The 16,599-nt window shown below is 48.2% G+C and overlaps 1 protein-coding gene across 1 annotated transcript in view; it reads left to right on the plus strand.

Annotated features, from left to right (window-relative positions):
* PLB1 (phospholipase B1) overlaps positions 1–16,599 on the plus strand; it is a 74,420-nt gene that overhangs the window by 32,787 nt on the left and 25,034 nt on the right. The window contains exons 24-38 of the mRNA XM_072139954.1: positions 481–581; positions 5,580–5,661; positions 5,955–6,059; positions 6,240–6,335; positions 6,701–6,772; positions 6,875–6,940; positions 7,222–7,282; positions 7,375–7,433; positions 9,374–9,447; positions 9,575–9,618; positions 9,884–9,992; positions 13,523–13,574; positions 14,555–14,635; positions 15,283–15,348; positions 15,612–15,712. Of these exons, the coding sequence (XP_071996055.1) occupies positions 481–581; positions 5,580–5,661; positions 5,955–6,059; positions 6,240–6,335; positions 6,701–6,772; positions 6,875–6,940; positions 7,222–7,282; positions 7,375–7,433; positions 9,374–9,447; positions 9,575–9,618; positions 9,884–9,992; positions 13,523–13,574; positions 14,555–14,635; positions 15,283–15,348; positions 15,612–15,712 (1,169 nt within the window). The remainder of the gene's footprint in view (positions 1–480; positions 582–5,579; positions 5,662–5,954; positions 6,060–6,239; positions 6,336–6,700; positions 6,773–6,874; positions 6,941–7,221; positions 7,283–7,374; positions 7,434–9,373; positions 9,448–9,574; positions 9,619–9,883; positions 9,993–13,522; positions 13,575–14,554; positions 14,636–15,282; positions 15,349–15,611; positions 15,713–16,599) is intronic.

Raw genomic sequence — 16,599 nt, forward strand, 5'->3', positions numbered from 1 at the left:
GAGGTCTGATTACACATCACTCCAGGGATAATACATAACACTGGCTGCAGAGAGCACAGAGCACAGCAGTGTGAGGTCTGATTACACATCTCTCCAGAGACAATACATAACACTGGCTGCAGAGAGCACAGAGCACAGCAGTGTGAGGTCTGATTACACATCTCTCCAGATACAATACATAACACTGGCAGCAGAGAGCACAGAGCACAGCAGTGTGAGGTCTGATTACACATCTCTCCAGGGACAATACATAACACTGGCTGCAGGGAGCACAGAGCACAGCAGTGTGAGGTCTGATTACACATCCCTCCAGGGACAATGCATAATACTGGCTGCAGAGAGCACAGAGCACAGCAGTGTGAGGTCTGATTACACATCCCTCCAGGGACAATACATAACACTGGCTGCAGGGAGCACAGAGCACAGCAGTGTGAGAACTTGTGTTGCTTCTCTTATTTTTTTCCATTTCTTCCCACACAGGTCCCAAGGATGTTTGTAAATCTGGTGACAATTTTGGACATCTTACCCTTGAAAGAACTCTATGACAATAAGGACACTCACTGCCCGGAGCAGCTCATGAGGTAAGTCTGGGGAAGGTCTATGGAAACACAATGTAGTAAGTTATAGAAATCAGTCAAATACCCAAATTCTCAGCAATCTGGTCACAGGGCGGCTCATCTCTAGGCCCAGCCGCCCAGTATTCCCCATGATCCTCCAGCACCTGGATACCGGCCTGTAGTCCAGAGCGTCCCGTAAAAAAGAAACGAAACATTAAATCTTCCATATTCATGTAAATCGATAAATCTAAGAGCAAAGTACAAGACAGAAATAGAAACAACAAAGCAAAAACAGACGTTCACATCAGCGCTGGGTCGAGATACAGATTTATGGCTCGTTATCATTGTGCTGCTAATTACATGGCGGATACGATCCGGCTCTGTCATCCCTGGCCCTGACCTGAAGAGGAGGAGATACGGACACTTTGTGATCAGTAATGGTTAACCTATGGCAGCTCCGTGATGAGCCCCAGAGAGGAGCATGTGATGCGTCCCATAACAAAGAAATCCCAGAACCACACGGGAACCTAGTGACCTGCAGAAATCCCAGAACCACACGGTGATCTAGTGACCTGCAGAAATCCCAGAACCACACAGGGACCTAGTGACCTGCAGAAATCCCAGAACCACACGGGGACCTAGTGACCTGCTGATATCCCAGGACCACACGGGGACCTAGTGACCTGCAGAAATCCCAGAACCACACGGGGACCTAGTGACCTGCAGAAATCCCAGAACCACACGGGGACCTAGTGACCTGCAGAAATCCCAGAACCACACGGGGACCTAGTGACCTGCAGAAATCCCAGAACCACACGGGGACCTAGTGACCTGCAGAAATCCTAGAACCACACGGGGACCTAGTGACCTGCAGAAACCCCAGAACCACACGGGGACCTAGTGACCTGCAAAAATCCCAGAACCACACGGGGACCTAGTGACCTGCAGAAATCCCAGAACCACACGGGGACCTAGTGACCCGCAGAAATCCCAGAACCACACGAGGACCTAGTGACCTGCAGAAATCCCAGAACCACACGGGACCAAGAGACCTACAGAAATCCCAGAACCACACGGCGACCAAGAGACCTACAGAAATCCCAGAACCACACGGCGACCTAGTGACCTGCAGAAATCCCAGAACCACACAGGACCTAGTGACCTGCAGAAATCCCAGAACCACACGGGGACCTAGTGACCTGCAGAAATCCCAGAACCACACGGGACCTAGTGACCTGCAGAAATCCCAGAACCACACGGGGACCCAGTGACCTACAGAAATCCCAGAACCACACGGGACCAAGAGACCTACAGAAATCCCAGAACCACACGGCGACCTAGTGACCTGCAGAAATCCCAGAACCACACAGGACCTAGTGACCTGCAGAAATCCCAGAACCACACGGGGACCTAGTGACCTGCAGAAATCCCACAACCACACGGGGACCCAGTGACCTACAGAAATCCCAGAACCACACGGGACCAAGAGACCTACAGAAATCCCAGAACCACACGGGGACCTAGTGACCTGCAGAAATCCCAGAACCACACAGGGACCTAGTGACCTGCAGAAATCCCAGAACCACACGGGGACCTAGTGACCTGCAGAAATCCCAGAACCACACGGGGACCTAGTGACCTGCAGAAACCCCAGAACCACACGGGGACCTAGTGACCTGCAGAAATCTCAGAACCACACGGGGACCTAGTGACCTGCAGAATATCCAGAGCCACACGGGACCTAGTGACCTGCAGAAATCCCAGAACCACACTGGGACCTAGTGACCTGCAGAAACCCCAGAACCACACGGGGACCTAGTGACCTGCAGAAATCCCAGAACCACACAGGGACCTAGTGACCTGCAGAAATCCCAGAACCACACGGGAACAAGAGACCTACAGAAATCCCAGAACCACACGGGACCAAGAGACCTACAGAAATCCCAGAACCACACGAGGACCTAGTGACCTACAGAAATCCCAGAACCACAGGGGACCAAGAGACCTACAGAAATCCCAGAACCACACGGGGACCCAGTGACCTACAGAAATCCCAGAACCACACGGGACCAAGAGACCTACAGAAATCCCAGAACCACACGGCGACCTAGTGACCTGCAGAAATCCCAGAACCACACAGGGACCTAGTGACCTGCAGAAATCCCAGAACCACACAGGGACCTAGTGACCTGCAGAAATCCCAGAACCACACAGGGACCTAGTGACCTGCAGAAATCCCAGAACCACACAGGGACCTAGTGACCTGCAGAAATCCCAGAACCATACAGGGACCTAGTGACCTGCAGAAATCCCAGAACCACACGGGACCTAGTGACCTGCAGAAATCCCAGAACCACACGGGGACCTAGTGACCTGCAGAAATCCCAGAACCACACGGGACCTAGTGACCTGCAGAAATCCCAGAACCACACGGGGACCTAGTGACATGCAGAAATCCCAGAACCACACGGGGACCTAGTGACCTGCAGAAATCCCAGAACCACACAGGGACCTAGTGACCTGCAGAAATCCCAGAACCACACGGGAACCTAGTGACCTGCAGAAATCCCAGAACCACACGGGGACCTAGTTACCTACAGAAATCCCAGAACCACACAGGACCTAGTGACCTGCAGAAACCCCAGAACCACACAGGGACCTAGTGACCTGCAGAAATCCCAGAACCACACGGGGACCTAGTGACCTGCAGAAATCCCAGAACCACACGGAGACCTAGTGACCTGCAGAATATCCAGAACCACACGGGACCTAGTGACCTGCAGAAATCCCAGAACCACACAGGGACCTAGTGACCTGCAGAAATCCCAGAACCACACGGGACCTAGTGACCTGCAGAAATCCTAGAACCACACGGGGACCTAGTGACCTGCAGAAATCCCAGAACCACACGGGGACCTAGTGACCTGCAGAAATCCCAGAACCACACGGGGACCTAGTGACCTGCAGAAATCCCAGAACCACACGGGGACCTAGTGACCTGCAGAAATCCCAGAACCACACGGAGACCTCGTGACCTGCAGAATATCCAGAACCACACAGGGACCTAGTGACCTGCAGAAATCTCAGAACCACACAGGACCTAGTGACCTGCAGAAATCCCAGAACCACACGAGGACCTAGTGACCTGCAGAATATCCAGAACCACACGGGGACCTAGTGACCTGCAGAAATCTCAGAACCACACGGGGACCTAGTGACCTGCAGAAATCCCAGAACCACACGGGACCTAGTGACCTGCAGAAATCCCAGAACCACACGGGGACCTAGTGACCTGCAGAAATCCCAGAACCACACGGGGACCTAGTGACCTGCAGAAATCCCAGAACCACACTGGGACCTAGTGACCTGCAGAAATCCCAGAACCACACGGGACCTAGTGACCTGCAGAAATCCCAGAACCACACGGGGACCTAGTGACCTGCAGAAATCCCAGAACCACACGGAGACCTAGTGACCTGCAGAAATCCCAGAACCACACAGGGACCTAGTGACCTGCAGAAATCCCAGAACCACACGGGACCTAGTGACCTGCAGAAATCCCAGAACCACACGGAGACCTCGTGACCTGCAGAATATCCAGAACCACACAGGAACCTAGTGACCTGCAGAAATCTCAGAACCACACAGGACCTAGTGACCTGCAGAAATCCCAGAACCACACGAGGACCTAGTGACCTGCAGAATATCCAGAACCACACGGGGACCTAGTGACCTGCAGAAATCTCAGAACCACACGGGGACCTAGTGACCTGCAGAAATCCCAGAACCACACGGGACCTAGTGACCTGCAGAAATCCCAGAACCACACGGGGACCTAGTGACCTGCAGAAATCCCAGAACCACACGGGGACCTAGTGACCTGCAGAAATCCCAGAACCACACTGGGACCTAGTGACCTGCAGAAATCCCAGAACCACACGGGACCTAGTGACCTGCAGAAATCCCAGAACCACACGGGGACCTAGTGACCTGCAGAAATCCCAGAACCACACGGAGACCTAGTGACCTGCAGAAATCCCAGAACCACACGGGGACCTAGTGACCTGCAGAAATCCCAGAACCACACGGGGACCTAGTGACCTGCAGAAATCCCAGAACCACACGGGACCTAGTGACCTGCAGAAATCCCAGAACCACACTGGCAGAAGGAATGATCGATAGTGTCAATACATTTCCCAGGGGTGCATCATCCATGAGGCGAGTTGAGCCTTTTGCCTCAGGCGGCATCACCTGCAGAAAGAGTGGGGGCAGCATCAGGGACGCAGTCTGCTATAACGCACATCCACTCCATAAGGGACCCACTTCCTAAAAGAAACATCCTAATATACTACTCCTGTATGAGGTAGAGGGGGCCCCATTCTATGCCTCGCCTCAGGCAGCAGAGAGTTTATATTCATCCCTGGTGCTACCCAAGTATGAAAGGGGCGGGGCATTGTAAATGATGCATATTTATGAACTTCAATGTATGTTTACTATATATGCAAATTAGAAAACAAAAAGCTGTGCCTCTAGCACCACCCGTTGGAAGTAACTTACCAACAAGTCAATACCCGACCCTTTAAACAGGCCTTGAAACGAAAAGACTCTCATTTGCAGGCAGTTTAAGGGTGATTGGCTACTCACGTGGAGCAGAGTAATGATTGGATGCCAGGACTTTTATGAGGACCTGAGTGGTGGGATTGGGAGTCTTATCAGTCTAAGCTCTTTTTGCTGAAAACTCTATCAATGTCAATGCCCGACCCTTTTTCTAGGCCTTGAAACACAGTGATTGCCCTTTATCCAAGCAGAGTTTGGAGGAAATCATCTAGACCGGTTCCGTGGTGGATGTGGATATGGCAAAAATAAAATAAGATGGGTTTAGAGAAGCCATAGACTCCTTCCATGGGCTCCGGGCTCAGGAGGATGAGGGAGGTCATTGTGGCCCATGTGATGGATACAAAATGGCTTTCACCACCATGTGACTGTCCATCTGTCTGACTGACCGTACATGTCTTCCCTCAGTGCGCTGTGTGCCTGCGTGGTCAGCAACCCAGAAGGCTCCAATGAAATTTCAACTCTTCGATTATTCAACAAGCAATACCAAGTAAGTGAGACCATAAGGAAGCCATCAGTAGACTCCAATCTTCCATGGGATCCGCCTTCTGGCACTATGCTGTTATGTAAGTCATATATATGTGCCCGTAGGCTTCTTACCAGATGGTTTATATCCATCCTCCATGCGGAGGTCATAGGGAGAGTCTTCTAACCCTATTTGGGGGAATAGTTACGGACATCAGGGCTCTCAGCAATCATGAACTACAGGGCAGCCATGGCCTTAGACTGACGGTCAGTGAGAACATGGATCTTGGAATCACCGATCAATTTGATAACTTTCAGGATAAAACTCGTCAGTTGGTGGAAACTGGACTCTACGACATCAAGGACGATTTCACCGTCGTCGCTCAGCCGTTTTTGGAGAATCTTGAAATACCAAGAAATGAAGTAAGTATCGTAAAGAAATGCGGAATGTTACAATGTATCAATGTTCTGAGATGTAACAACCTTAGGACTGTGTAAGGAGGAAGGGCCCCTGGATGATTGAGGGGCCCCTGGATGATTGAAGGGCCCCGTCATGTGGTTATAACTCTGTGATCTGTAGACTTGTGTCTGTGTCCTGTGTAGAATGGAGTGCCGGACAGGACCTTCATGGCTCCGGACTGTTTCCATTTTGGAGAGAGGGCTCATTCTCAGGGAGCGCGTGGCCTATGGAAGAACATGGTAAGTTCGCAGGATTTGTTTTTGTTGTTGTTCTTGATTTTCTGATATCGTAATTTAAAACTTTTCTGCTTATAAACACCCAGCCGGGATGAAGCGCTGATTCCCGGTGACTCCAGAACCACTACTTGGGCATACAAGGTCCAGTTAGAACTGCTACATGTTAATCTGTACTTGTTTGTATCAGCTTTTTCTCCTAATGATGAGTCACTAAGGAGGGGCTCAAAAATACCCAATGATTGGGGGGGGGGGCATGTACTCCCTATGTGACTTTGGGACAGTGTATATACATTTTCTGGATCCATATACGGAGATGTATGTACCGGCATGTATATATCCGAGTAATTTCCACATTTTTTTCTTCTTAGTTTGAACCTGTTGGAAATAAGACGAACAACCAGGGTCTGGATGAGAACATCAGTATTTTCTGCCCCCCTGAGGTAGGTATCTGAGGTACCCACATAGGACCATCATCTGCAGTCCTGAACCTACATGAAGGGACTGAGGGTCCGGTGGTCACTTACTATTATTGTATTTCCTAGTCTGATCCTTATGTAAAGACTGCGAAGAACAGTAACTACGCGTATCCCACCATTACCCCGGACCCGGTGAGTATACAAGGAGTCACTCTAGATGTATTGTGCAGTATATTGGGGGTCTGAGCCCCCTACTCAAAAACATGACAGCAAGGTCCTCCCAAGGTCAGGATTTCTTTACCTTCCTTGTGCACTGACCCTATTACCATCCACAAGGTCATCCAGTCCTGACATTGGGGAGGGGTCAGAGCAGCCGATGGGTTTTGGTGAAGATTAGGGGATCCCATCTATGGAGATCACGTGGGAGGTAAGTCCTCATGATGGAAGGTGACCCTATTTTGTCCCCATTGTAGGTGCACGGGAGCCGCCTGGAGTGTACAGACCGCAGTCCATCTCCTACGAAGCCGACCTCAGGTGAGGTCACAGGGTCACACAGCGCATGTTACTCATTGGTTCTCTGCATTTATACAGATTTGGATAATTTCTGCTTTTTCTATTGTTTGTAGTCCACGCGCTCCGTCCTGCAGACATCACAGTGGTGGCAGCGCTGGGCGACTCTCTGACTGTAAGACTTAAATTCTAGAAAGTTGGACTTGGACAACACAGAAATCAGGGAGTGCAAGTGACAGCGGGTGCAAGGGGAACATACAGCGTGTACAGGGGGCATAGAGAGCGGGTACAGTGGGTATATACAGCGGGTGTGGGGTGTATATACAGTAGGTGAGGGGAGTATATACAGCGGGTACAAGGGGTACATACAGTGGGTGAAGGGAGTATATACAGTGGGTGTGGGGACTATATACAGTGGGTGCGGGGAGTATATACAGTGGGTGAAGGGAGTATATACAGTGGGTGTGGGGAGTATATACAGTGGGTGCAGGGAGTATATACAGTGGGTGTGGGGAGTATATACAGTGGGTGCAGGGAGTATATACAGGGGGTGTGGGGAGTATATACAGTGGGTGCAGGGAGTATATACAGTGGGTGCAGGGGTTACATACAGTGGGTGCCGTGAGTGTATACAATGCGTGCAGGGAGTATATACAGTGAGTGCAGGGAGTATATACAGTGGGTGCGGGGAGTATATACAGTGGGTGCGGGGAGTATATACAGTGGGTGCGGGGAGTATACACAGTGGGGGCATGGAGTATATACAGTGGGTGCGGGGAGTATACATAATGGGTACAGGGAGTATATACAGTGGGTGCAGGGCGTACACATAATGGGTACAGGGAGTATATACAGTGGGTGCAGGGGGTATATACAGTGGGCGCGAGGAGTATACACAGTGGTGGCAGGGAGTATATACAGTGGGTGCAGGGGGTATATACAGTGGGGGCATGGAGTATATACAGTGGTTGCAGGGAGTATATACAGTGGGTGCAGGGAGTATATACAGTGGGTGCAGGGGGTATATACAGTGGGGGCATGGAGTATATACAGTGGGTGCAGGGAGTATATACAGTGGGTGCAGGGAGTACATACAGTGGGGGCAGGGAGTATATACAGTGGGGGCATGGAGTATATACAGTGGGTGCAGGGAGTATATACAGTGGGTGCAGGGGGTATATACAGTGGGTGCGGGGAGTATACACAGTGGGGGCATGGAGTATACACAATGGGTGCGGGGAGTATATACAGTGGGGGCATGGAGTATATACAGTGGGTGCAGGGAGTATATACAGTGGGTGCAGGGGGTATATACAGTGGGGTCAGGGAGTATACACAGTGGGGGCATGGAGTATATACAGTGGGTGCAGGGAGTATATACAATGGGTGCAGGGAGTATATACAGTGGGTGCGGGGAGTATATACAGTGGGTGCAGGGAGTATATACAGCGGGTGCAGGGAGTATATACAGCGGGTGCGGGGAGTATACACAGTGGGGGCATGGAGTATACACAATGGGTGCGGGGAGTATATACAGTGGGTGCAGGGAGTATATACAGTGGGTGCAGGGAGTATATACAGCGGGTGCGGGGAGTATACACAGTGGGGGCAGGGAGTATATACAGTGGGTGCGGGGAGTATATACAGTGGGTGCAGGGAGTATACACAATGGGTGCGGGGAGTATATACAGTGGGTGCAGGGAGTATATACAGTGGGTGCGGGGAGTATATACAGTGGGTGCAGGGAGTATATACAGTGGGTGCGGGGAGTATACACAGTGGGGGCATGGAGTATACACAATGGGTGCGGGGAGTATATACAGTGGGTGCGGGGAGTATATACAGTGGGTGCAGGGAGTATATACAGCGGGTGCAGGGAGTATATACAGTGGGTGCAGGGAGTATACACAATGGGTGCGGGGAGTATATACAGTGGGTGCAGGGAGTATATACAGTGGGTGCAGGGAGTATATACAGTGGGTGCAGGGAGTATATACAGTGGGTGCAGGGAGTATATACAGCGGGTGCAGGGAGTATATACAGTGAGTTCTGATTGTTTCCCTCTGCTAATGTCTCCGGGTTTATCCCATATAATGCTCCCATTGTGTATTTCAGGCTGGTAATGGCATCGGCTCCAGTCCCGGAGATGTTTTGGATGTGATAAAGCAATACCGGGGATTATCATGGAGGTAACGAGTCACCAATCACACGTCTTATACATGTATCACGTTACTGGTGTAATATAGACGAGGCACCGGAGGAGCCGGGGGGGGGGGGTGTACGGATATTATCATCAGATCTTTTCATGTGTTTCAGCATCGGAGGGGACGCGACTCTTCACCAGGTCACCACCTTACCAAGTAAGTACAGAGGTCACCGTGTCATCTATACAAGGCTTGTCTGATGAGCCCCAGGAATAACCTCTGCTACATGGGGGAGCCCCTTCATAAATAATACTACTGTGTATGCATCAAGCTCCAGAGCTCCCCCTAGAGGATCCTATATGCAGCTCATATGAGAAGAGTAGACAATGTAGCAGAACGTAACAAATTGATACATTGTAACAAGTGTTATAATATCTCGCGTTCCTGATCCTTAACATGGTTTGTATATTTTTTTTTTTAGATATTCTCAAAGAGTTTAACCCTTTCCTCACTGGATTCTCGTTGGAGTCTGGAAACAGCAGCTCACACGGCTCCTTCCTCAATAGGGCCGTCCCCGGGGCTAAAGCTTTGTAAGAATGTCATGTTACTACTACAGAACTGATAACATTGTATCTCCGGAACACATCAGATTATTTAGGACCAGACTGACATCTCAGGAGCTTATAGGTCCAGAGAGGGACATCTACACGCAGGGCCGCCGATAGGGCAGTACAACTGGTACTGCCCTATGGGGCCCGGACTCTAAGACACTAGGGGGGCCCGGACTCTAAGACACCCTCCTCTAACACCCGCGATCGGAGATTTCTCCGATCGCGGGTGTTAACCCCTAACACGCCGCGGTCGCGCTGACCGCGGCGTGCTAGGGGCATTTAACAGGATTCGGACCCCCCGCGGCGCTTACCGGGGGGGTCCCGCTGCTCTGATCGCAGCCCCGGGACTGCCGGTGCCCGGGGCTGCGCGATCTTCTTCTGGGTGCCGGGTCCGTGCCTCCTGGCAGGACCCGGCTGTGACACACTGAGCATGCGCAGCATGCTCAGTGTTTCACATAATACAGTGTAATACATCTGTATTACACTGTATTAGGTGAAGAATAGCTTGAACAAGTGATCAGTGGATCACTTGTTCAAGCTAACCTGTAAAAGTAAAGAAAAAAAAGTTAAAAACACTGAATAAACACAATTTTTAATAAAAATAATTAATTAAATAGAGTTAAAGTCCCCTAAACACAAACATTCCCTATACACATCTAATAAAGTAAAAATACCTGAAAGTCACCAAAACCCCCCACATATTTGGTATCACCGCGTCCGTAACAATCTGTACAATAAGTCAGAAACATTATTGGACCCGTACGGTGAACGCCGTAAAAACAAAACCCGAAAAACTCGCCAAAAATATAAATTTTCATAAAATCCCTTTACAAAAATGTTCTAAAAAGTGATCAAAAAAAGTTATGTGCCCCAAAATGGTACCAATTGAAAGAACAACTCAACACGTAAAAAATAAGCCCTAAACTAGCTCTGTCAACCAAAAAATATTAAGGTTAAGTTCCCGAAAAGATGGCGATGCAGAAACAAATAAGATTTCCTCTGTATTAGTTTTTCTCCAGTAAAATTGTAAAAATAAATGAAAAACTATATAAATGAGGTATCACCGTAATCGTAGTGATCTATAGAATGAAAATATTATAGTATTTTTAGTGTATGGTGTACGACCCCCAAAATATACAAAAAAAAGAAACCCCAAATTGACAATTTTCTTTTCCTCCATACATTAAAGAGTTAATAAAATCTCATCGAAAAGCTATAGACCCACTTAAATGAAGTATTTGTAAAGTGCATCTCATGTCGCAAAAAATAAGCCCTTAAATGTCCAAATTGCCAAAAAAATAAAGATTGTATAGCCAATAAAAAGTGACAATGCATAATCTGCTCTGAATGGCGCAGCTCCCCCTCAATGCCCTGGCGTGTGCCCATACAGCAGGTTACCACCACATATGGGGTATTGTTATACGCGGGAGAGATGGGGGATCAAATTTTGAGGAGCGTTTTGGAATTTTATCCACTGAGAATTTGTACATTTTATGAAAAACACATTAATTTAGCCAAATACAATGTAATTTCGAAATTGCATCCGATTTTGTTTTAACCCCTGTAAACCAATTAAAGGGTTAACAAACTTCATAAAAGTTGTTTTACGTACGTTGAGGGGTGTAGTTTCTATAATGGAGTAATTTATGGGGTTTTACTTTATTTAGGCCTCTCAAAGTGACTTGAAACCTGAGCAGGTCCCTCAATAGCAGGATTTAGCTTTTTTTATGAAAATGTGAAAAATTGCACGTGACGTTCAATAGTATGACTCCTATTGGCAATCTACCAGAAGAGTGTGCCTTGTCGTAGCAACAGGCCTCAAACCCTGTTTGTGAAAGGTCACTGCGGGGGGCAGGAGGCTTGTTCGGTTTTGGGGTGTGTTGGGGCCCAGACACTTTTGCTGTATGGGGCCCCGAATTTCCTGATGGCTGCCCTGTCTACACGCCTACATTTTACTACATCTTGCTCTCTTTACAGCCTTCCCTTTGCACCTACCTCTCAGGGTAACCTATATTTTGTTGCACACATAGCAACATGATGATCCCATCAGCTGATATTTTCCACTCCCACATCCAGCCACACTATGGATAATCAGACGCTACTTAAAGGGATTATCCAGGGAAATGAAAGTGTATTTACTGCATGGAGTGCCCCCCCTTCTCCCACCCACTAACTTTAACCCTTTAACCCACTCACTAACTTTAACCCTATAAATACAAAGCCCCTTGTGCTGACACCTAGTGGTCATTGTGACACCTGCGCACAGTTTAAATGAATAATCATGGATATTGGGGCCCATTTACTTACCCGGGCAACGGAATTCCCGAAATACGGAGTGTCTGACGATCATTCACCTTCTTCTTCCTGGTGCATGTAAGTGCATTGGTTGTGACACAATTTGAATATTAAATGCCGCGCTCAATCCAAATTAGTCGGATCGTCTGACGGCCACGCCTCCCGGTTTCTGTCACATGAAAGTAGCGCAGCTGCGCCCCAATCTGATCACGTGCCACACAATCCCCTTTTAAATACACAGCGGCGCAAATCCCCAAAATTTCTAAATTCCTATGAAAATGCAATCCGCGGACCCTTAGTAAATAAGCCCCATTGTCACAAGTTTTTGATACTTTGTATTTTCCCCGCCTGTCATTGTGGCATGTGATGGACCTAGTGCAAATAAAACACCAATATACACATAAAATATAACCAGCGATGGATCATAAGTAAATATTCTAACATGATGGGGACCCTCTTTCCCGGATACAGCATATACCTGAGGGTAGGTTTTGCTATACCCACCCATTCCCCCGTGTAGGGGTCACCTAGTTTAGTGTCAGTACCTGTTTGATGATGCGACCAGGATTTCCTGTGTCGTCCTGTACTTTGCTCCAATGTTCCAGTGGATTGGGATCTATAGAGCAGATAAATCCCGTCATTTACAGCCTGCAGTAAAACAGCCATTACCTCCCTATAAGCGGGTGTCATTACCCCACATAGACCTATATACACTTCTGGTGTAATGTAGTGTGATTCCTGTTACGGTATAATGACCAGGTGTTACTATGTCTTCTATATATTTGTGTAGACACATTGATAGTCCGAGCTGCGAGCCGTGAACAGTCTCTAAGCCTCTTACATTACAGAGGGCAGCCATATCCCAAGCCTTGTCTCATATGGAGACCCCCGAAACCTAGCAAGTCCCCTATGACCCAGCGATCAATGATCGGCACTGGTGAACGCTGCTGCCTCTACAGGGGAAATGTGGTATTACACACTGACTGTTTGCAGTAGGATCTGCGCTCGTGCACTGATCTTATACTCTAGTCACAGCCAAAGCTGCATTGACAGCTGTGACTGTATAAAATACACATATTATAATATACACATATATACATCTCCCTGCGCCCCTCAATAGTTCAGTAATAGATGAAATAATAATAATAGTTCAGTAATAGATGAAGCAGCAGAACTAAGAATCATTACCTAACGATGTCTTTGTTGCGTTGCAGTGACATGCCCACGCAGGCGCAGGCTCTGGTGGACCAGCTGAAGCAGGACAGGGTGCGTTACTGTATGATCTCTGGAGTTTATTAGGAATTTATAGTCTGGGGACGTCTCTGTTGTTTACTTTCTCCCTAAATACAATATTAAAGGGCATCTACCACCCTGATTAAGGACTGTATGCAAATGAGCCTGAGGGGCTCCAGGCTCCATGGGTATTAATGGAGCCTGGAGCTCCTCGGGCTCATTTGCATACAGTCTTTCATCCTGGTGGTAGATGTGCTTTAAGCAATTTTGTAAATACCCTTTGTAAAATAAAATGTCCTGTTTAGTGTTGTAGGCAATGTGCAGCTCCTTCACCTAGCTGGCTGCGCTGCTGAACCTGACACAGATCTGGTAACACGCTAGGAGGGAGAGTTGCACAGAGAAGGGCAGGTCATAGAGAGCGGCATACAAGTCTCCAGGATGGACAGATCACTTAAGATGAAGATATTAGGGAAAGCAGAAGGGGAGGGCAGAAATATACACAGGAGTGGACCTGAGGCGTTAGAGTGGTGCCCCCTCCACCCCATCCAGTAGTATTATATCAGGTTATATTTTAGTATGTGGGTTCTCCATGCAATGTCTCATATGTATACTGACATCTGTAGCGAAGAAACGCTAATTTTAAGTGTCAGGTTCTGCTTTGTAGCAGGTGACTGCGCCCCTAATGCTGCCCCCATATTGCTGCAAGTGGTGCTGCCTAAGGCAAGAGGCTCAACCCACCTCATGGCTGGTGCAATCCTGACTATACATGAGTATAGGCTGCACTCAGGACATATTCTGCAGGGGAGGGAGGGGGATCACATAGAAAGTGTCTGCCAGCAGCAGGACAGCCATTATTATTTGTAGGAGGAGCTACTGCAGGACACACGGACATCACGTCCTGAAATCTGAAGCCAGGATCAGGTTGCAAACTGAATTCCTGTATAAGTGATAGATGATTGAGGTGTAAAGTGTCTGTGACGACGTACTAAAAAAAAATTGTTACTATTTTGCAGAGAATTAATTTTGCAAACGACTGGAAAGTGATCACGGTTTTTGTCGGAGCCAACGACCTGTGCGCATCCTGCACGGACAGTGTAAGTCCTTCCTGTACTCACCACCAGGGGGAGCTCAGGAGATTCCTGAATACACAGTCATACAGCTAGTACTGAAAGGGAACCTGTCACCAGATTTCACCCCATTACCCCAGAACCTCCCTCATTTACTTATTAGAATTGACTCCTTTATGTGAAATCTCACCCATTTATGAAGTCTAGAGACTGCAGGGGGAGAATCACTTCTATAGCACCTAGAAACATGCTGCTGGTGTCATATTAAAGATAAGGATCACATCGGGCTTGTGGTTCTGTGATCTACAGAACCAGAAATACAGATAGTTAAAATGAAGGGGAACTGGATCTCTACCTGCAGTTCCATCTGCATGAAACCTGTCAACAGATACAGGGAGTTGAAAGCTATGTTTTTAGCTGCCTGTTGACAGGTTCCCTTCAATTTAATGGGAGCTGTACACAACTGTCTGCAGTGAGCGCCCTCTTGTGGTAGCTCAGCAAGCAATAAAACAAAACATAGCCGTTCATTGGCTCCTTCATGGGCTGCCTAGAAGTTGTGGTAGATGACTAAAGTGAATGTGGAGACAGTCAGTAGGGTAAGTCTTCTAGAGGGTGTGAATACTTCTGCAGCGCACGGTGTATCTAAGACTTATGCTCATGTTCTCATCATCCAGAACGTCTTCTCTCCATCAACTTACACCAACAACATCCGGAGGGCGCTGGACATCCTGCACGCTCAGGTGAGTAGTATCACACCTATTATATAGGCACCTCCTGGACATCAATACGAGCGGTGTAATTCTGCACTTCACCTGTGGGGGGCGCCTGAGGGAAGTAAGAGACTTAGATGACTTTAATTGAATCGAATTGATCCAAACCTGAGAACAGATCTATCACCTTTCCTGGTCTACCTGGGGTCCAAGATATTTAACTCCTTGAATCCTGGAATCAAAACTCCGCCACATTGTTGCCTAATTGTTCTGTATTCTCTTTCTTTTGTCAGGTCCCCAGGGCCTTTGTCAACCTGGTGGAGGTGATGGACATTTACCCCCTGCGGGAGGCGGTGCTGGATAAACGTGTGACGTGCCCAAGTCTAATAACAGGGTACCGATTCTTCTTCCTCCCCTATAGCACCACAATATCTCCATGAATAAGATCCCCCTCCTGTTCACGAAATATGTGTCTGCAGGAAGCGTTTTATAGAAAATATGGTGAAACACAATATACAGCTTGTTGTGAGCTCCCCCTAGTGGTGGCTGCCGGCAGACATAATGTTATTATGGTGAAACACAATATACAGCTTGTTGTGAGCTCCCCCTAGTGGTGGCTGCCGGCAGACATAATGTTATTATGGTGAAACACAATATACAGCTTGTTGTGAGCTCCCCCTAGTGGTGGCTGCCGGCAGACATAATGTTATTATGGTGAAACACAATATCCAGCTTATTGTGAGCTCCCCCTAGTGGTGGCTGCCGGCAGACATAATGTTATTATGGTGAAACACAATATACAGCTTGTTGTGAGCTCCCCCTAGTGGTGGCTGCCGGCAGACATAATGTTATTATGGTGAAACACAATATACAGCTTGTTGTGAGCTCCCCCTAGTGGTGGCTGCCGGCAGACATAATGTTATTATGGTGAAACACAATATACAGCTTGTTGTGAGCTCCCCCTAGTGGTGGCTGCCGGCAGACATAATGTTATTATGGTGAAACACAATATACAGCTTGTTGTGAGCTCTCCCTAGTGGTGGCTGCCGGCAGATATAATGTTATTATGGTGAAACACAATATACAGCTTGCTGTGAGCTCCCCCTAGTGGTGGCTGTCGGCAGACATAATGTTATTATGGTGAAACACAATATACAGCTTGTTGTGAGCTCCCCCTAGTGGTGGCTGCCGGCAGACATAATGTTATTATGGTGAAACACAATATACAGCTTGTTGTGAGCTCCCCCTAGTGGTGGCTGCCGGCAGACATAATGTTATTAT

This window comes from Engystomops pustulosus, chromosome 3 (assembly GCF_040894005.1).
Source record: "Engystomops pustulosus chromosome 3, aEngPut4.maternal, whole genome shotgun sequence".
Classification (NCBI taxonomy): domain Eukaryota; kingdom Metazoa; phylum Chordata; class Amphibia; order Anura; family Leptodactylidae; genus Engystomops; species Engystomops pustulosus.